Raw genomic sequence first — 21599 nt, 5'->3', positions numbered from 1 at the left:
ATTTATATGAAGTTCAAAGACAGGCAAACCTGAACTTTAGGGTTCTCCACAAATCCAGGGGAGTGGTTTACCTCTGGTGAACAGAGGGAGTGGTCAGTGAACAGGATGGGATAGGATGGGGGCTTCCAGGACACTGGCAACGTTCTCTTTCTTGAACTGGGTGGTCGCTACCCTGATATCACATGGTGATAAGTCATTAAACTCTATATTCTTGTTTTTAGCACTTTTCTGTATATGTATAATACTTAATTAAACCACCACCACCACCACCCCAAAAAAACCACCTCTAAGCCCTCCTTCTCTACAGCCTACACAGTATACTCCTAAACTTCCCTCGGGCTTCTCACCTTTGGGGAGCCTCCAAGGCTCCTTCTATTTGCACTCCCATCATACCCTGTAGCTGCACTAAGTTTCTCACTGTATGATCCCCTTCTCCTTAGGTCTCTGTTTATCCACCAGATTAAAAGAGGACTCTGAGACAGTGTCCTTTCATCTAAGCATCTATGGGTACCCGGCGCTTAGAATCCCCTAAGTATTCCCTGGGTGAGTAAAAAGCATTTTAAGAACATTACAGATGCTTTTTCTTCACTAATTTTTGTCTTCTTAACTTTCTCTACAATTTCTATAGATAATATTCCATTCCAACACTGACCAAAGAAAAAATAATAACTAGACCAAGCAACCATCAAAGGAAAAAAATAATAACTAGATCATTTCAACATGGGAGTTTTGAAGTCCTCTTACTTTTCACTGCAGATATTCCCTGACTTTATTGTGAACAGTAAGCAGAATTAAAACTTGTTGTTTTTTTTTAATTAAATGTTGAGCCAGCTGCTTCCCCAGAACCCAGAACTGCATTAGGAAATCATGATTAACTAGACTATGGCACAAGAACACAAGAATAAACTGTAGGGATGAATCCTACTATCTGGATGAACCTCGTAGCCCTCCAACTTGTGCTTCCTCACATGTGCCAGGGCCCCAGAGGCCTGTGCCCATCAAACAAGCAGACTCAAATGAAAGGATTCAAAAAAAAGAAAAAGAAAGAAAGAGAAAGAAAATTGTGCATGTTCCACCCCTCCTCAATCTTTTCAGACAACTTTTCCACCTTAGCACGGAATTGGGCCCTAACCTTTCAACTCATAAGGTACCTCCAATTAGCCTGAGCTTCATATGATCTTCAGAAGATAATAAAAGAAGGAAGTCAATCTCCTTAAACTGCCTGATTGCTTTCAGTACGTTTCTGTTCTTAATTTTTCACAAGCCCAACGCTAAGGTTCACAAAGTGCTTCATAAACCAAAGCCAAGAAAAGAACTTTGTAAACAGTCTTCTGTCCTCCAGTTCAAAGCAAGAGGCAACGAGACTTCCAAATGGTAGTGGCCATTCTGGCCCCTGAAGTCAGACTGTGAAGTATTTTGTTTCTTTCTCCATCCCGCTCTCCTCTCACACAGACACAGACGCTAATACATAGCAGGAAGGAAAGTAAAGAGATATGTATGCCCACCTGTAGCCTAGTCCTTGGATCAGCTTACTTCCCAGCCGGTCCTGGATCATTTGTATGGTTCCTTGTAAGAGGCTTTTGACTGCTGAATCTCCAACAGCTATGGCAACAATCCGTCCTGGATCCTGGTCTCTCAGGAATTTCTGAAGTCGCCTACTTTCATTGTGGTATTCGTGCGTATCAAACCTCTCGATTTCCAAAATTTTGGCTGTGTCTTGGTCAATGACCCTCACATTGAGGCCCCTGGAAAAGTCCTTTTCAAAGGCATGGGAGCCAAAGGTCAAGCCTGAGGAATTCAGAGTTCTCACCAACAGCGTCCACGATGCCTTCTGTGCCCCATGTAATTCCAGTGTCCCGCCGGCTTCCACACCAATAAATTTTTTGCCAAATGTTGGCATACTTTCACCTTCATCTGACTTGCCATACAAGACAATTGTCGCTTTGGATTTATAGCGGCAATTTTCTGCTCCAATATGAAGCGCCCCACCATCCTTGATCAGGATGTAACGAGTCCTCAAAGTAATATTTCTGGATCCATCTTTATCGTCCCCAAATACAAGCAGTCCTGCAGGGAATAACACTAAGTAAGCCAACTTCTGAAACATCTTTCTGAGGTACAGAGAAATAAATTTCATCTTAAGAGGGGAAAAAAGCACTTCCGCAGTTAAGTTGGGACAAAGAATTTATTAGAAGTCTGCTTAGAAAATTGAACCTGTTTTCAAAACATATTAAAGGAAGAAATGGAGAGTTCATACCTCAACACCCTAAAGATGCCCATGTGTATGAATTTCAATCCATTCACTTTAAAGGTACATCATTTCTAGAAAAATATGTAAGACTCTACAAATCTGAATCTCATTTTCACATACGTTAACCCACATTAACTCTCTCATCACTGTTCATAGTTGTAACAAAGATTTAGCTATGAGAGATGACCTTCTGGAACTATTTCCTTTTCTATAAATCAAGGGTCTTGACTTGAGTGATTTCTACGGCCCTTCCAGCTCTTGAATTCTACTGTTCTACCTTAGGAACTTTTCCTGTCTCCATGGTTAGAGTGACACCACATCCTAAAAGCTAAGAATAGTTTTCTACATAAAGAACATCAAACGTTGCCCTGCAATAAAGAGCAACCTTGCTGTTCCCATAGACAGGGACTGCTACTTACCTCCATCCTTAATGACTATAGAGTTCACCGTGGCATCTGAGGTCAGGCGGAACATATCTCCCTCCTTGATAACAACTTGTTTTGCAGAATCTTGTCCTGGATCCCAGTTCCTGAGACGGGGGTTTTGATCTGGGCAATTCTCTATAAAACAATGCAACATCGATATCCCATTAACCAACAATATGCAAAAATACCTTTAGCCAAATCCAAGTACTACCATCATTTATTGCAACCTGCAAGTAATGGGCTGACATATTTTAATTTCCTTCCATAAGGATGGAAATTCCATCCATCCCACCAGGCAGAGATGTGTCAAATCCTTTACTTCCTCAACGCATAAAAAAGGTTTCACCACAGGGCTTCCCTGGTGGCGCAGTGGTCGAGAGTCCGCCTGCCGATGCAGGGGACACAGGCTTGTGCCCGGGTCCAGGAAGATCCCACATGCCGCGGAGCGGCTGGGCCCGTGAGCCATGGCCGCTGGGCCTGCGCATCCGGAGGCTGTGCTCCGCGGCGGGAGAGACTACAACAGTGAGAGGCCCGCGTACCGCAAAAAAAAAAAAAAAAAGGGTTTCACCACAAAACCAAGTCGCCATCCACTAGTTTGGGTCAGAGTCCACAAGGTGAAAACAGAGTTCGCCAGAACTATCTACTCTGGAAATAAATCAACAGTAAGAGGCAAAACTCTGAATTGTTCTTGGACCCACTGTAGAAAGCCGTTTTAGAAAAGAAACTATGTTCACAACACACTGATAAATAAAAAATAGAAATTGCTAACCAATATGTATATTAGGTCTTCCCAGGTTCCTTCCTATGCACAGTGAATCATAAAGTAGGTGATAATAGCAATTCTTTCATTCCAAAGGCAGCCGCTGATAAACATCACTATCTTCAGACATATACACTTTCCCAACAAAGCTTCAAGAGGCAAATGGCCAAAGACATGACTTCTCATTTTAAGAGATGAGTAAACAGCAGATTAGAGAAGCCAAACCCTAGATGAATCAGCAAGTTGAGTGATATGGAAGTTCCCCTTTAAGAAATGACGTTTACTTCCCTTGCAGCGTTTCTTTACTAGAGTTAGAATTTTCCTCTTGAGGGACTTCCCTGGTGGTATAGTGGGTAACACTTCGTGCTCCCAACGCAGGAGGACCGGGTTCAATCCCTAGTAGGGAAACTAGATCCCACATGCATGCCACAACTTAAGAAGTCCGCATGCAACTAAGACCTGGCACAGCCGAAATAAATAAATAAATTTTTTTTTAAAAAACAGATGTGTATAGTGTACATAATATGTTAGTAACGTGTAAGATATGTTAAAAAAAAAAAAAAGAGGACTTCCCTGGTGGCACAGTGGTTAAGAATCCACCTGCCAATGTAGGGGACACGGGTTTGAGCCCTGGTCCAGGAAGATCCCACATGCTGCGGAGCAACTAAATCCGTGTGACACAACTACTGAGCCTGCACTCTAGAGCCTGTGAGCCACAACTACTGAGCCCATGCACCACAACTACTGAAGCTCGTGTGCTGCAACTACTGAAGCCCACACGCCTAGAGACCGTGCTCCACAACGAGAAACCACGGCAACGAGAAGCCTGCTCACCCCAACGAAGAGTAGCCCCCACTCACCGCAGCTAGAGAAAGCCCACATGCAGCAACAAAGACCCAACGCAGCCAAAAATAAATAAATTAATCTTAAAAAATAAAATAAAAAATAAATGGAGTGTTTACAATAAAAGAATTTGCCTCTTGAATAGATGATGATGAAAACATAAAAGTATTTTGCATTGCCACAGCTATTTAATGCATGAGACATTTAGTTTCTGATATAATTTGGAAGAAAAGAGAGGGGAAAAAAATCACACCAATTTTGACCAACTAATGACCAGGTAGTTACTGAGGATCAATTTGTCCACTCTGGACTAGATAGTGTAAAATTTATAAAGTATATAATTTATAAAATTTAGAATGAGCTCACAGCCCTCAGAGCATATAACCTAGCTTGGGAGAAAAAGCCGCCATGTATGAAATAATACTGAACAATGTGGTAGTTACTTTAGATGAAAAAGAGCTCAGAGAAAGGAGGGGTGGGGCTAGAGTAACTGAGGCAGCTTCAATGGAGCAGAAGACACTAGACATAGATCCTCAAAGGGTGGATAGTATTTAAATAAGAGGAGCATGAAGGGGAGATAAGAATACTAGTGATGCAAATATCCCTTACTATCCAAGTCCATTTGGTTGCTCATTTAGAATAGCAAGATACAGCCTACATTTAAACTAAGCCAAGATAAGAATGGACAGGATATGCTTGCAAATCATATGAAGGTGGAAGGTATATGCTGGGGGATAATATGAGAAAAAGTAGAGACACTGGGTACATCACAAAGATATAATTTTTTATAGGAAGAAAACTGTGATTCCTCATTTTGAACTTGCACACCACTAATGCAAGCATCTATTTCTAAGCATTCATGTTGGCTCACGCTTTCTCTTTGAGGTAATAATAACCACTACAGTTAAAATTAGTCCCACTAGTTAAGACCATGGAATTAGTTTTTCTCCTAGCAGTTTCATAATCATTGATATTTAATTCTGATAAATCAATGATCATCACTATTATACTAAGAATAATCCTTAAACTTTTATTCCCATCGAAGAAACAAAAAACGTCTTGAATTCGTTCTGACTTAATACTGAGGATTTCTTGAGCTTTTCTTCTACCTCCCTCTCTACCCATAAAACATTTAGCTGGAATGCTCCATGATATCATAAGCAAATGTAGGTCCCAGGTAACAAGCACTGCACCCAGCTACAGAAGGAAATCCAGAAGGAATCTAAGTCTCAAAAGATCTAGAGCCTACTATAATAGTTATATAATTCCTCTTAATTGTTTATAATTATTCCCCAGGAAAGCATGCTTCATTAGAAATTTTTTATCACCAAAAATTCCAGTCTGTTTTTTTCCAGTAAACTACACTTAATGAGAAAATACATAGTCTGCAGAAAGCATCAAAAAACTAGCTTAGCTAGTCCTACCTTCTCAGCTACCCATTTGTTGAGCAGTGGATGCATTATCAAAGTTACATAACAGCCATAACCACAGTGAGGCTGATCCTGAAATATTTCAGCATACCAGATCTTTCCACTGATATTCTGCCCTTACACTGCCAAAATGTGAAACTGAACGATGTTGATTCAAGGAACCACATCAGCAATTCAATGTCTTAGCTAGAATACGAAAACATCAATTAAAGCCACAGATTTCAGCTCTGATTTTCCAAAATCTAGCATCCCTTTACTGAAGATTACTTGGAAAGAATGAATCAACAGCAGTGAATTTGGTTATTTCTCTGGAGAAAAGGGGAAAGAAAGTCAATGCTATGTGCAATGGAAAGCAATGTTGCAAGTTCTTTATGTGGTCTACTGGCTTGGCCAACAAAGATGTTGAATGAACATCTCTCTTACTTTAGGTCTATTTTCTTAGAAGTATTGACATTACCTCCTCCCAAAACCTTAAAGTCTATAAGACCCCTAAATCACCCATGAAAACTAAATAAACTAATATTTCTAAGTCTTATAACTGGTAAAATGCTTCTCAAACATTATACCCATTTAAGGAGGCACTAATTCAACAAAAATCTGTTGCAGACTATAAAAAAAAAATGCAGACCAGTATGGTACCAATCCAGTGGCCTGGTCTGCTTTTTCCACAGTGCTGAGCCCTTTGATTTTCGGAGAGACAGATAGGGTATATTATGAGGCCATTCTTCATTGTTACTATATTGAGGCTGACTGACAATAAACTTTTCAAAATCATTCAAAGTACTGTTATATTACCAACTTGAAAAGCAAAGGCCATTTAAGAAATTAAAATCTCCCTATATGATGTTTAACTATGAAGAGAAGTGTATCAGAACTTATACCTACTAATGGATCTTCTTCTTTAAGGATATGTTTTGTTCCTCAAAAATATTGGAAGCTTCTCTTTTGGAGCTGTCTCCTCAACTGGTTTCAAATGGCAGAACACAAAACTTACCACTTTCACTTATTTTTCAATTAAATATACTTTATCACTGCATTTAGTAATTTTTATTACTAAAAACTTGTGTCAGTCTGAAAATCATACCTACCAAAAAAGATGAAATTGTGCTACCACAGGATTTCAAAAAAGACTCTTAAAATTACTATTTTGAAAAGAAATGCTCCAAGAAAGTCTTGAGCCCTGGGACAAAGTGGGAAAATGGAAAGGAAGAGCAATCCTTTAATTTTGTCATTTCCAGTGGATTCCTTTAACAATTGCTCTCATTCATAAGAAGATACACCTTATATTATCTAATTATATATTAGTAAGCTAGAGCCAAGTTAAAATAACAAAAGACTTTTCGGAATTTATTCTACTCTTTCCTTCCCTTCTTTCTTCTCCTAGAATGGGTTCTGTATGCACACATACGCACTTACCATCTGGAGCATATTTTGAGGATATTCCTAAAATGACTGCAAGTGCAACAAAAAATGAAAAACTAGTAATAGCAAAGCAAATGAAAGTATTTTTGTGCCTCTTCTGCTTTCGGCTTTCTCTCTGGGCTTGTTCCTCAGATGAGAAAGCAAAGGTGGCCCGGGCTTCCGGTCTGGTAGAGGTAAATTTGGCTGAAGCTTGGCTCTTTGGAGGAGGAGGGGGACGCAGTGGGACAACCTTCCCTGGAACATAGCCAGATGAGCGATGGCTGTTTCCATTCTGAGGTTGCAGGAAAGCAGGGGAGTGGCCCCTGGAGTTAGTGGCATGCATGATATACTGTCACTGTGAAAAGAAAAGAAAATTAAGGCTCAGAAATGTGAGAATTGTAATGGCTTTTTTTAGTATTGTGGTAAAATATACATAACATGAAGCTTACCATTTTAACCATTTTTAAACGTAAAATCAGTGGCACTAAGCACATTCACAATGTTGTACAACCATTACAACCATCCATTTCCACAACATTTGCATCATCCCAAACAGAAACTCTATAGCCATTAAGCAATAACATTCCCCACTTCGCCCCAGCCCCTGGTAACCACTGTAATGACTTTTTGAAAATATCAAGTCAGCTTACATCCTGGTATAATAAACTATGTCAACAATCACCTCCACTAATCGTCTTCTAATGCCATGGCTCTTCCACCCTGCACATTATAATCACCCACTAACGTTAATGTCCAGTGCCACACTCCCAAAATTAAGTCAGGAGCCCAGCATCTGTATCTTTTAAATGCCCCCCAAGTGACAGTAATGAGCATCTAGTTTGAGAGCCACTGTTCTGTGGCAACTGTTCTCAATTGTGCCTAAGAATCACCAGGGAATCTTGTTAAAAATGTAGATTCCCAGGCTTTCCACCCCAGTGATTCTGGCTCAATTGGTGGAAAGAGTGCCCTGGAGTTCACATTTTTAAAATGTACCTTGGTGACACTGAAGCGGGTGGTCACACCTTGAGTATCATTACTGTAAATCTCTTCAAATTGAAGTTAGAGTCCACGTGTCATATGAGAACCATAAGGTGGCCCTAACAAGTTCCAGGAGGCAAGCATGCATGTTTAGGTGTCTAATTTTTCCACAAAATTTATCTCCTTGTAAAGCAACTGAACTATTTTTAACCATGTTATCACTTAACAGACTGTGAATTCATTTAATGAGAAAGTCTATATTATTCCTTTAAATCCTCAAATTTTGTTTAAAAAATAGTAGCATTCAAAGATTATGGTTAAGATGATTTTAAAAAATAGCTAACATTCATAGAGCACTTTACTGCCAGGCCCTGTCCTAAACACCTTAAGTGTGTTAACTCATCTAATACGTTTAATTTGTCGTATTCATCTAACACGACACATCTTTGAGTAGGTGCCATTATCCCCATTTTACACATGAGAAAACTGAGGACTAGAAAAGTTGATTCGCTAGTTTACAGAGAACCAGGACTTGAACCCAAGAATTTTGAATCTAGAGTTCAGGCTCTTAACAGTTACACCCATGTGTCTTCCAAAACAATTGAGAGGCAGTAATTTCAAAGAATCAATTCTGCAAGGGTATAACAAGAACTGTGTTGAGTCTGAAAGGGCACCTTAATATTCTCAGAACTTCTTCATGCAGAAGTTTACCAGACTACATGATTCTTTCTTATCTAAGAGAAGCTGACATACACACAAAACGGCAGTCCTTTTTACTTTCTATATTCTTTATAGTAAGCATTTACCAGTTTTCGAATAAAAGAATAAGTTTTGAATGAAACCTTACTCTGTAACTTTGCCAAGTTAAAGAAAGAGAGGAAGGCTAGGAGGTAGGGAGGGAGAAAAAGAGAAAGAATGGAAGGAGGGAGGGAGGGAGGGAGGGAGGGAAAGAAGCGCTGCCATTTAATGTTCTTACTGCAGCAACTGTGAATAAATAAGAAACATGATGTTCATTACTTCCCTTCCTTAACAACTGCAGCATCTCAGAGTCACCTGACTTCATTCAATACTCTTATAATTAATCCCACTCACCTTCTGCCAAAACAACAAAAAAGGGTACTTCCAAGCTACTCTAAATTACAGCAAATCCATTAAACACAAAATGTGGCCATTAAAGAAGCCACAAATAAGTGTTCCCAGGACTCAAACGACCTGGAAATTAATAGGGACAGAAAGGGAATCTAATCAGGAATTGATGCTGATTTTACATGGGGCAAAGAACTTTCTCAGAGTGTGTCTGTCAAAAACACTTGCTTTGTGGGGTTTGATTTCTGAACAAAGGTAATTATTTAGATGAAGCTTAAGCTCTATGACAAAGGGAGAACAACATGATCGAAGGTGCTGTTGAAGAAACTGCTGTATGTGTCAAGCAGCCGACCAAAATAATAGATACATCCTGCTGGAACAAATGAGAGAGTATGACAAAGACCCCTTTATGATCATCTATTAAGGAAGAAAGGACTAAACTAGATACTCTTGAGTGCCAGGCTCACCAGGGTGAGAGGGGAATCAGACTATAATCTCCTCTGAAAGGGAGTAGAAATCTTTTGTTTGAAGCTGAAATCACTTGATACTTTATTGTTTCAGGGTGAGAAAGGTTGTTATTACTTAACAGCCTGGAGGCCCCTTTTGTGGGGGATAATGTCTTCAGATGTACCCAAAGCAATAGAAAAAAAGGCAGTGAGAGCCTAAATGAAGTCACCATCCCACTGGGAAAAATATTTGTCTTCACATTCACAAAATGGTATCCTAACATGAAAATTCAGATGGTGTCTGCCACAAACTCACATGACCAATAAATCAATGGTAATCATGGTATGTTTTCCCCAGGACCCTTCTGCAAAACTGTATATATATTTTTCTACATATTATGAGTCCATTAGCTCTATTTTACTGAAAAACATGTAAATACATAAGCAACAAATACAATCATTATTTTCCTAAGTAACACATTATTGAAACTATGTTAGAATAAATTTACAAGAAAATAATAATATGCAGATTTTCCTCGCAATTTATTACAATTTTTTAATAAGACACAAATACATTGCTTTAGGATTTCACTTTACATTTAAGAGCTTGCTTTAGTAGTATTATAAATCAATTACTTTAAAATATATTGATTGCTAACTAGATTTCAATTTTTCATGGGAAAAAACTGTCATTTCACTCATTCAATAAGCAATTGCGAGCTCTTACTGTCATTAGAGAATTGTGGTAGGGACTATGGGGGATAAAGATAAAAGATATACAGCATCCCCAAGAAATGCAATTCCTAAATTCAATTTTATTATTTATTTATTTTTAATTATTCCAAGTATTTATTTTAACAGCATTTGTGTCAATGAAATAGTATAAAAAGTTAAACAATATTATACATAGAGTCCTAAATTCAATTTTAAATCACTTGCTTGAAGGAAGAGTGAAATTGACCAAAGAAATATCATGAAATACTGTGATAGGTTCCCAGGCTGTTCAGTCCATAAGGTTGTCACTACTGGTAGCATTAGTTTGAACATTAGTTTATGTTCCCAAGAACAACGGAGAAACCTAATAGAGGAAGAAAGAGGATGAAGAGTTTCCCCTGGCTTTCAAGCTTTATTCAAGGCTAGCATTAGGTGTCATTTTAAAATTTTTACTACAGATGGAAGTTTTTACTTAATATACTGTTAATTTGTTTATATCACCTGTCATTTTTAAAAGGGCTGTATTTCTAGTGGAAATCACATAGTATACAGAAGGAACACACCAGTATTTTAAGATATATTTTAAGTTATTTTGGACTGTGCTAAACCCCTAAACACAAACAATCCAAAATGAGGAATAACCCAAGTCATTCATATCAAATTTGGAAATACACTCTACAAAGCTTTTGGAGCACAATTTTTGGTACTTAGATGTTCCTTAGAAGAATTATCTTGTGAGTATTTATTTCCTGGATGATTAAAAACCTAGTAGCCCAAAAGGCTTGGTAATAATTAATTTGAAAATAAAATCACGCAATTAAAAATTTGCACCAGGAATTTAGGCAAAATTTAAAGTAAATATGAAAGAAATGACTAAAAGTATGAAAAAAATCATATCAACTTAAAGATATGCAAATACTGAAAAAAGAGGTAGCGTTCAAAACCTAGTACTTTTGTCAAACTCTCAGTTGCCCTCACAAAAAAAAATACCTTAAAAATTTGCGGTTATTTTAAATAAAATTCTTCTTTTGGATAAAAAGAGTGTATAAACTCAAACAGTAACTGTGGGAGGGGCTTACAGCTGGTAAGAGTATTCAATTAATTAATTTGATTATAAATTACAATAATCACAGAAAGTAATTTATTTTGAAATTTCAACAACATTAAAGGAGATCATAGTTGGTTTTTGACCTATTAAAAAGGGGCATGATTTTAAGAAAACTAAGATAGTCTCCTATAAAGTTTTCAAATACTGTGCTATTTCATCCATGAAGGCTTCTCAGGATCCCAAAATAAGTTCCCTGCCTGTTCTTCCCTGTACTCTGTTTAAAACTCTTATTGAATCACCTTGCTTTCTGCCTTATGTTGCAGTTAACCTAAGTACGTGTCCATCTCCTGCAGTTGACCAAAAGCCTCTTGAGAGCAGGGACAACACCTTACTCTTCTTGGTATTCTCACAGGAACTTACACCCAGTAGGAACTCAGTAAGTGCTTACTGAACTTAGAACTTACTGTTTTCCTCTCTCTCTCTCTCTCTCTCTCTCTCTCTCTCTCTCTCTCTCTCTGTCTCACACACACACACACACACACACACACACACACACACACATTGGAATTTCCCATTTACTCCTTTTTCAACATCCTTGAGGCTCTGGGAAATTTGTCTAATTTCCATATTAGTTACCCTAATTTGGGAAAAATTGAGAACATTTACTACTTCAAGCAAAAAAGTCAACGCATTAATTTTTACAAAATGCTAATATGCAATCTAATGGGTGACTAAAAGTTATTATTAACAACTGCAAATAGAAATTCTAAAGATACAGAACAGCAAACCATCTAGACAAGCTCAACTTTTCACAATATTTGTAAGTTTTAACCACACACTATGAAATGCAGTAGGTACTTAGGAAAAAGGAGATGTTCCATTCCACTTTATATTGTTACGCTGACAGCAAATAAATGCTATGATCAAAGCAAAAGTCTTCTCAATACAGAGATAGCGGCAATTAATTCAAAACTCCTAAGAACCCTTTAAAAGGGTTGAGTTTTCATTTTCTTTCTACTGCTGAGCTACTAATACAGAAGGCCAACTGCCTACCACAAGTGCTTATCACTTACACAGTGGTTGAGGACACTTGCCCTATAGTGCAAAATCATCCAGCCCCTCCAACCCAACATAGGGGTGTCCCACAGCCCATTGCTATGCCATGCATATTGGCCCCATCATACTGAACACCTAATGAAAATGCAATACTTTTGACTCATTTAAGCCCTTTTAAATCCTGCCTACACTTGGTATAAAAACTTATTTCTGAATGGAAAATTCAGGTGTGTAGGAACAGTCAAGAAACTGGCATGATCTCCTCAAGTTTATCTTTTTTTGATCAAGGGCATAATTCTTGAAACAGTATCCAACCTAAAGGTCAGCTCTACAAATTAGTCTACTTTCTGAGAGTTTCAGTACAACTGGCCAAAACCTGGCTAAGGAAACTTTTCCTTTTATTAAGATCTTAGTAGGTCTTTGTAACACACTGACTGGTGTGCTCAGTCACAGCAAAAATAAAAGTAAATTATGCCAGGAAAGAGAGGTGTTTGCGAATTATCATGAAAACAAATGATAATTTTGTTTATAATTACTAGTAATCATGACCTAACAAAATTCTTAACCAGCTCTTAATGGCCTTGAACTTTCAATTAATGGTTCTAACTTCCAATCTCCTATTTTTAAGTGAAGGACAAGAGAGAATAACATCAAGGTGATTTTCAGGTTTGGGTTTTTTTTGTGGCGGGGGGCGGGGGGAGTAGGAGATAGGATGTTTCATCTAGCTTTGTTTTAGATTCAGATTATGTCTGTAGCTGATAAACAATGAGCTCAACAACTCAATCATACAAAATTATGCAGTAAGAAACAAACTTAGCGAAGTTGACTTTTAGGATCTTCAATTTCACAAACTGTCAAATATTTAAGTGTGATCAATATTCTCATATAAAGATTTTCAAATGCAAAGGATAAAACAAAGAGTTTCGGAGAGGGGGAATTCTCTTATACATAGTTTAGCAGAATATACTTAATTACATATTCTATTCCCAGACCAAACAAGATAAAACACATTTTTCTACAACAATGACTGCAAAGGAATTCAGCATAAATGCTAGGTCTATTCCTATAGCTACTTGAGAGAAAATAGACAGATGGTGGGGAAAAAAATAAGTTCACTTTCATTCAGAGATCTGCTTGGTTTTGTGTAAGCAGACTGGCAAAGAAATGAATACTGAGACTTCTAAACAGGACAGTGCCTTCACACTGTCACATTCACACATTCTCCATTATTACCCAGCACTTGTCATAGCCCTTCTGTCTTTGTCCTTCAATTCTCCAAATCAGGATGAGTCACTAGCACCTGCAACTGTCTGGCACATTCCCAAGAAATAATACACTTTGCAGGGTTAGTTTACCTGCATTGATTCCTGCTCATTTCACTAAGCTGATCACACTGAGGCCAATGTTCAGAAATAGAAGGGGAATGCACCAACCCTGAACCATAAACAGCTCCCTATGAAGTAAAAGGATAAGGTACTGAGACACTTTAATTCTAATCTTCCACCTTCTTTTCTCCACTTGGTCAATTTTGACACATATGATGAATGATATACTCAAAAGTTAACCTAGTATTATATATAAACACCAATATGCACCTGACTCCCAGTTTGGTACCATTTATTGTTCACATTATCTTCCCTCTCAAAAGGAAATAACTCTCTCAATACACACTAACTCTATTAAATCACAATACCGAGAAATCACAAGGAATATTTCAAACATATAGTCCCAAAAAGACTAAATTTACTAGAAAGAAATTTTTTTCCCACTAAGCATTTGAGTTGGAATAATTATTATTTAAAGTTAGAAGACATTTTTTTCCCTGCTTAGAAATTCACTTTTCACTTAATCTATACTCTCTTTGCTATAAAACTATAGTCAGAAAACAGTAAATTCCTGGAAAACAAAAATTAACTACAAATACTAAGAGTGTGCTTTCCTGGAAAACAATGAAACAATATATGCTCATGGGTCTGTATTTAAGGATTTCAGATTAGCAAATTAGCTACAATTTCACTAAAGTGTATATATCCTTGGCAAATTCTATTGGAATCTCCTGTTAAAATATGGTCCATCAAAAGTCTTTATTTATAATATCTAATGCCCAAAGTAAACCCAGTGAACACTTTCCCACTTTAAAGTAAGTGACCTTTAAGAAATAGTTTAATTCATTATTTTACTCCTCTCACTTATGCAAGGTACAGGAGGCAGATGTCTGATTTTTCTGCCACCAAATATACTCATTAATCCTGTCTTTTTTCAGATCCGTCCATGAAAAGCAATGCTTGACCCTAAAGCCAAGATGGCTGATAGAGCGAAAAGGCTGGAGAACATTATCCCGGGAAACAAAAGAGAAACAAAAGGGGCAAAAATACAGATCTACAGACCAAGGCGGGTAGAAAGGGTGACAACTGAACAATATCTCACATTCCTCGCCCAATCAAAAATAAAATTTTTAAAAAACAGCAAAGTACATAGGCCTCTGGGTAGAAGTAAAGAACTAAAGGATAAGCAAAACTAGAGCATGATTGTTCTTCAACTTGGAAAACTGGAGAGAGGAGAGGGTCATTTTACCTACCAGTTCTCTGCTCTTCACTTGTTTCCTTTCTTCTGACTATTATTCCTCAGATTCCTTTTTCTCCTTAATTCTTTCTACTGAAAGCTGTTCTTTTTTCTCCCCTCCCTCTCAAGGGTCTTTAGACCATCCCCCTTCGCCCTTTTTCCCCACTGGCTGGGAGGACACAGCAGAGAGACTCCCAACCTGCTGACAGTGACGGATGGCTGTGCAGAGGCACACAATGGCAGACGCAGGCATGTCATCAGCCTTGCAGCTGGCCTTCGAAAGAAAGAACCAAAGCCTAAGTCTGACCTGAGGGAGGCTGATTTAATTAAGGTCATAGCAAAGGGCAGAGCTGCCTGTGGGCTACATTCTCTGCCGAGCGCCAGGGACAAAGCTTTAAGATGCTTTTCCAGAAGAAAAATTCAAGAAAGTCATGTTGGTAGAATGTTGAAAGGTGGGGAAAAAAGAAAAGACAACAGAGATGTGTTTGATAAATCAGTACAGGTGTACCAAAAGTTTATGATCCAGTGACATACAGACATCAAAATGCAATGACAGTAGGAAACATATACCAAGTATGTTTTGACATGCCTTTCAAACTAAGAAATATTCCAGATGAATAATGAGATGCCCAGACTGAAGTGATCCAGGCTACTCAATCCAACATCAAAGCAAAGTTTCTATTAATGGCAGGTGCAGGATCAGAATCCAAATGTATATATATATTTTAACCTACAACACATAGTCTATTTTTCATACAGTATATTTAAGAGAAAAGCCTTGCCAAACAGGGAATGCGTTCAGGTTTGGGGATTGCTTATGAGACAAGGATTTTGCTAGATGATTGGGACCCAGCAGTGCAAAAAATATACATGATCTCCACCTTCAAGAAGCGCATAGCCTAGCGTTGGGGGGGTGGGTGTCAGACGATGACACAGGTAAACAAGTAATTACAATATATGTTGAGGCAAAGACACTAGGCTGGTGTGTCTAAAGGGGTGATAGTCTGATTTTATTAAATCCCAAACTTACTTACCCAAATGTATACCATCAGACTACTACTAATATCTTCCTTTGCATGTGTGAACTAAAATCTACCACTGAACTCTGCCCCTAAAATGACAACACACTGGGCTTCCCCGGTGGCGCAGTAGTTGAGAGACCGCCTGCCGAGGCAGGGGACACGAGTTCATGCCCTGGTCCAGGAAGATCCCACATGCCGTGGAGCGGCTGGGCCCGTGAGCCACGGCCGCTGAGCCTGCGCGTCCGGAGCCTGTGCACCGCAACGGGAGACGCCACAACAGTGAGAGGCCCACGTGCCGCAAAAAAAAAAAAAAAGTCACCTTTAAAATACATTAAAGCTAAGACCGCCACAAGCTCTCCCAGGCAAACTTTTCATAATATAAAATCTTATCGAATGTTGCCAAAGTTTTACTTATTGTCCAAACTAAGATGAGGCCCTGATAAAGTAAATAAAGTGAAAGGTTTATCACGTGTCACCATGTAATGAAAATAAATATCTTGTTACAAGTCTGGTTAGTCTAATAATAACAATTTCAGAGCAGATTTGCCTACTAGATCAAAGGACTGATTTGCTGGGAGATAGCAATTCTGAGTTTGAAGTCATACACAGCTTTGAGTCTGTTTCACTTTTTGTAAAGAGACATTTTAATAAAGACCCTATGCCTCACACATCTTTGTATCATTCACAGCAACTTGCACAGTGCCTTGTACATCTTGGGAATGTAACAAAATATTTGCTGGTCATAGTTTCTAACAACCAGCATTAAAGGCTTCCCAAAGCAAGTACAGGCAAAACAAAAGAACATGCAAACCTATTTCTAATATGCTTTTATCATATGTTTCACAACACAAATCTGAGTAATGTTTCTTACTCAGAAGAACTTGCTTCTTCTAAAAAATGTGCACTTCGACAATATTTTAAATTAGTAGACTATTCATAGAAAATGCAAGTAAAGTTAATGTTACTTTTACGCTTAGTTCCTTATCTGACAAACTTATTACAAGTAGCTTCACCCCACTCTGTGCACCATATCATATCCAGATTCTCCCAAACAAAACAGAAGGTACAGTGTCTGCCTTAAACTTGGGCGCAGTGGATTTCTAAGCCAGAATGCAAATTATTTCATATTAAAACATTAAAATAACTAAATTGCTAACAAAACCAAAGAGTAACAAATTAGAGTATATTGGAGAAAAAAATATGCTGGCTGGAAATAGGGACAAAGGGGTTATTGTCCCTGCTCAGCCATTAATTTACTACATGACCTTACCTAATTAGTTAGCCTCTCTGGGTCTCAACTTCCTCATTTTAATATTATTTTTGAGGCCCATTCAAACTGCACGCTAAGATTCAGCATGTGTAACTGTCCTGCGAACTGATTTACAGTCATATCACCCTTCCCCCAAAAAGTCACATTTAACATGGCAGTTTTAAATACTGAGTATGGATTTCTATCAAAGGCAATTTATTAAAATGTCAGATGAGCTTAAGTCCATTTCAAGCAGAGAATTAAGGCAAGTATATCAAAGCAAGTACTGCTTACAGATTCAAGTTTCACCTAGACAGCAGCTGTTGCTATTGAGAGCACAGCCTTTCTTTAATAGTGTAGTTGAAAATTACACCTCTATACAAATGGAGAAAACTATTAAGGGTGATTTTCATGGTCTCAAAAACGTAGATGTATAGTTTTTCTTGTCCTTTCTTTTTCCTTTTCTATATTCATTTTGTTAGGATCAAGACAAACAGAAGGACTAGCCTGTCTTGGGAGGGAGGGAGGAGAGTACAGACATTACAGTACAGACCCAGACAAGCCCCTCTCAATTGATGTACTGTACTAGACAGCCCATCCTTCTAATTAGCGTTCACAACCCAAACGCGATGAAAAGATTTCCTATGGCTGAGATGAAGATGCCTGAACAAGTGAGACTCACCATATGACAACAGCTGAAGACTTGCACTCAAGATGGGATTCAGCACACTCAGGAAAGGGCCAATAAAATAGAAATCTGTGACTGAGACCAATCAGACTAAGTTATAAACTGTATCTATTTACAGCTTTGAAAAAGAACATATTTTGAAGGTACCAAACAGCATTAGCTTGTATGGTACTTTATCATATACACAGCAAATTAAATCAAAATTAATCCTCAAAGAATTCCATAAAGTTATTTTACAGACGAAGAAACAATATGTGAAGAATTTGGGGATCTGCCCAATAAGCAAATGGTTAACAATTGTCAGAGCTTTGTTTTAAACTCAATTCTGACTTCAAGTCCTCCAATCTTTACATTTCAAAATGGTACGTCTAACACCAGTTTGCAGCCCCTACTATTACGTCTGATTTAGTAAATTTTACTTTTCACTAAATTGCTTCCCCCTCCCATTCCCAATCTGATCTTCCTCTGGGTTCTTAAAGCATTCTATGCATAATTCTCCAAACACTTATTGGGCTTTCTAATTGTTCATTTCCTTTTGTACCTGAATAGACTCATTTCTTCAACAGCAGAGATTGTTTTATCTTTCTTTATAGATGGAAGCCACCAGGTTATCTTTGCTCCTTGTTTTTTGTGGGTTTTTTTTTTTTTTTTTGGCCTCGAGGCATGTGGGACCTTAGTTACCTGACCAGGGATCGAACAGGCGCCCCCAGCACTGGCAGCTAACCACTGGACCCCCAGGGAAGTCCCTATCTTTGCTTCTTGTGACCTCTGGAATTTCAACCAATTCATCCAACTCCCTCTCCCTACCAAAAAGAACACTCCACAAAGAGAGTGGGCAATCAGATTGCTTCCAGAAAGCCTGACACACAATAGGTGATTAATAATTGTTAGCTGAAGGGATGGTGGGTGGGTGGATGATGCAATACTCATAAATATTTTACAGCACTTTACAAGGTACACATTTACATACAGCATCCCATGTGAGTAAAACTGTTAATTTGACAATGATAATTTAAATTTTCTCTTTCTGACATGTGGTTCATCATTCTCAATTTCAGAAACTTGCCCAGAGGCACATAGCTAGTAAGTAGTAACTTTTCAAATTCAGAAATGGCCCACAAGACTACCTTACTCTCTGCTTTGTTTCCTCTTCATTTCCAAGATAGCTGTTTGAGAACAGGCTTGATTATGTCTATTAGAACATGAATGAGGTGTTGCCCCATTCTGGTTTCCTGTTGTGAAAGTTTCCTGACTTGTGAAAATTTGAGGGGTTATAGGCCAAACCAAGGAAAGAGACTTCATGGGACTTCCCTAGTGGCGCAGTGGTTAAGAATCTGCCTGCCAATGCTGAGGGTTCGAGCCCTGGTCCAGGAAGATCCCACATGCCGCATAGCAACTAAGCCGTGCGCCACAACTACTGAGCCTGCGCTCTAGAGCCCACGAGCCACAACTACTGAGCTTGCGTTCTGCAACTACTGAAGCCTGAGCGCCTAGAGCCCATGCTCCGCAGCAAGAGAAGCCACCGCAATGAGAAGCCCGCGCACCATAACGAAGAATAGCCCCCACTCGCCGAGACCCCGCTCGCCGCAACTAGAGAAAGCCCACGTGCAGCAACCAAGACCCAATGCAGCCAAAATTAATAAAGAAAAAAAATCCAATAATCCTTAAAAAAAAAACAGAGACTTTTACTCAATTAGCTGTGACAAAGGAAATCTAAACAAGTACCATGTAAGAATTCACTGATTCAATTTTCCTGTCCACACACACAGTGCCCAGTCCTCCCCTTGCTTGCTCATTCACAGACTGTTAAAGGGAAACAGGGGATGACTCAGAGTTCACTTCTAACCTTACTTTTCTGGGCCTGTAAACACATTCAGATAAGCCAGCGTCAGGTGGACTGAACTGAAAACCACAAGACTTCCAGTTACACACACACACACACACACACACACACACACACACACACACACACATCCTGTAGTGCAGGTACACAGAAAATTGAGAGGAATGGTTTTAATGTAAAGGATAAAGCATCAAAAGGTGCTAGCCAATGTTTACTAAACAGAGGAAGTGCACTACCTTCTGCTTTGCCCAGAAATGCAAACCCTCTGCATAGCTAATCAAAGATACAACCAAAGTATGATGCCCAGACCAATTCTGAAAATACCAAGTTTCCTTCAAGGGTCAAACAAACATTAATAGCTCCTTTCTAGACAACCAAAGAACCATAAGGCTAAATATTTTAAATGTATTTGTTTTTATTTTATTTTTTAACATCTTTATTGGAGTATAATTGCTTTACAATGCTGTGTTAGTTTCTGCTTTATAACAAAGTGAATCAGCTATGCATATACAAAAACCCGATATCCCCTCCCTCTTGCGTCTCCCTCCCAACCTCCCTATCCCACCCATCTAGGTGGTCACAAAGCACCGAGCTGATCTCCCGGTGCGAGGCAACGGCTTCCCACTAGCTAGATATTTTACATTTGGTAGTGTATATATGTCAATTCTACTCTTACTTCGTCCCAGCTTACCCTTCCCCCTCCCGGTGTCCTCAAGTGCATTCTCTATGTCTGCGTCTTTATTCCTGTCCTGCCCATAGGTTCATCAGAACCTAAATGTATTTGCTTTTAAAACAGAGACATTTCCAACAGGTAAGCCTGGCTGCTTTGAGGACTCAGTCTTCACTCAGCTCAGGTGAAACCTCCCTCCATCCCCCTTCCTCTAAATTCTTCTCACTTTGTACTGGGAAGAGCTCACGAAGAGAGTATCTGCACACCCTCAACACGCGTAATTATGCAACATCGCATCACAGTCACACTGAAACAAGGGGAGTGAACACAAGCCAGTGAGTGGCTCCTGTGCGGAATGAAAGTTCTTAAAATTATTAAGCACTCTGTCCTTAACCCTTACTGCTGATGAAAGGAGACATATATCAAAGTCTGTTTTCCTAACCTAATGCGGAGAATTTAAGTGAGCGGCTTCCGCTCCACGGGAAATCTGGGGACACAAATCAACCCTCAGCAGACAGCATCCAGGGACGTCAGAACCTTGGTTTTATTACAAGGGGTGTAGCAACCAGCATTAACCGCAGCACTTAGGGGTCCTCACAGAGCCGGACCCCCTTCCTTTGCCAAGACCTCCCAACTTTGCAGAGGAAAGCTGGAAGTGGGGGCCAGTGCTAAGCCTTTCCCCAGCTTTAAAGAAAGCTGCACGAGACCTTAAAGAGTCGCCTTACCTTAACTAAAAGAAACTGGGGTGGGAGACGGGGGGGTGGGCACCAACCCAGGGTAATAAAGGGACAAAGATCACCCCAAACGCGTACGCGCGCGCTCACTGAAGCCGAAACTCTGCAATGCACATTCCACCAACCTTTCACTGTAGTCGGCTTCCTGTGGGGTTTATTCCCCCAAGCCAGCCCTCTCCAGAAAATTTAAGACTGTTCACACCGACTTTCAAAGGTCCATTGTTTGGTTCCCCGTAAAAGCAATGAAAAGAGCGAGGGAGAGAAAGAAATCAAGATGTGGTTCCCAAAGACCCTTTCTTATGGACAGGACTTACTCGGAGGAGTCTTGTTACTCCTAATCCAAAGAGGAGAAAGGCGGCGCGCGGGGGGGGGGGGGGGGGGGGTGCTATGGGA

At 39.2% G+C, this 21599-nt stretch overlaps 1 protein-coding gene across 6 annotated transcripts in view; it reads right to left on the bottom strand.

Annotated features, from left to right (window-relative positions):
- CEMIP2 (cell migration inducing hyaluronidase 2) overlaps nt 1-21599 on the bottom strand; it is a 78596-nt gene that overhangs the window by 55677 nt on the left and 1320 nt on the right. For 4 of the 6 annotated variants that reach the window (XR_004350316.1, XR_004350317.1, XM_032634551.1 and 1 more), the window contains exons 2-4: nt 7126-7465; nt 2671-2811; nt 1506-2067 (exon numbers count right to left, since the gene is read on the bottom strand). Coding sequence is in view for 4 of the 6 variants with exons in the window: in XM_032634551.1 (XP_032490442.1) it covers nt 1506-2067; nt 2671-2811; nt 7126-7453 (1031 nt within the window). In the remaining 2 variants the exon portion in view is untranslated. The remainder of the gene's footprint in view (nt 1-1505; nt 2068-2670; nt 2812-7125; nt 7466-21599) is intronic. The other 2 variants (XM_032634554.1, XM_032634553.1) reach the window with 1 other exon arrangement.

This window comes from Phocoena sinus, chromosome 6, assembly GCF_008692025.1.
Source record: "Phocoena sinus isolate mPhoSin1 chromosome 6, mPhoSin1.pri, whole genome shotgun sequence".
NCBI classification, from domain to species: domain Eukaryota; kingdom Metazoa; phylum Chordata; class Mammalia; order Artiodactyla; family Phocoenidae; genus Phocoena; species Phocoena sinus.
This window is presented reverse-complemented; position numbering and strand designations above follow the sequence as displayed.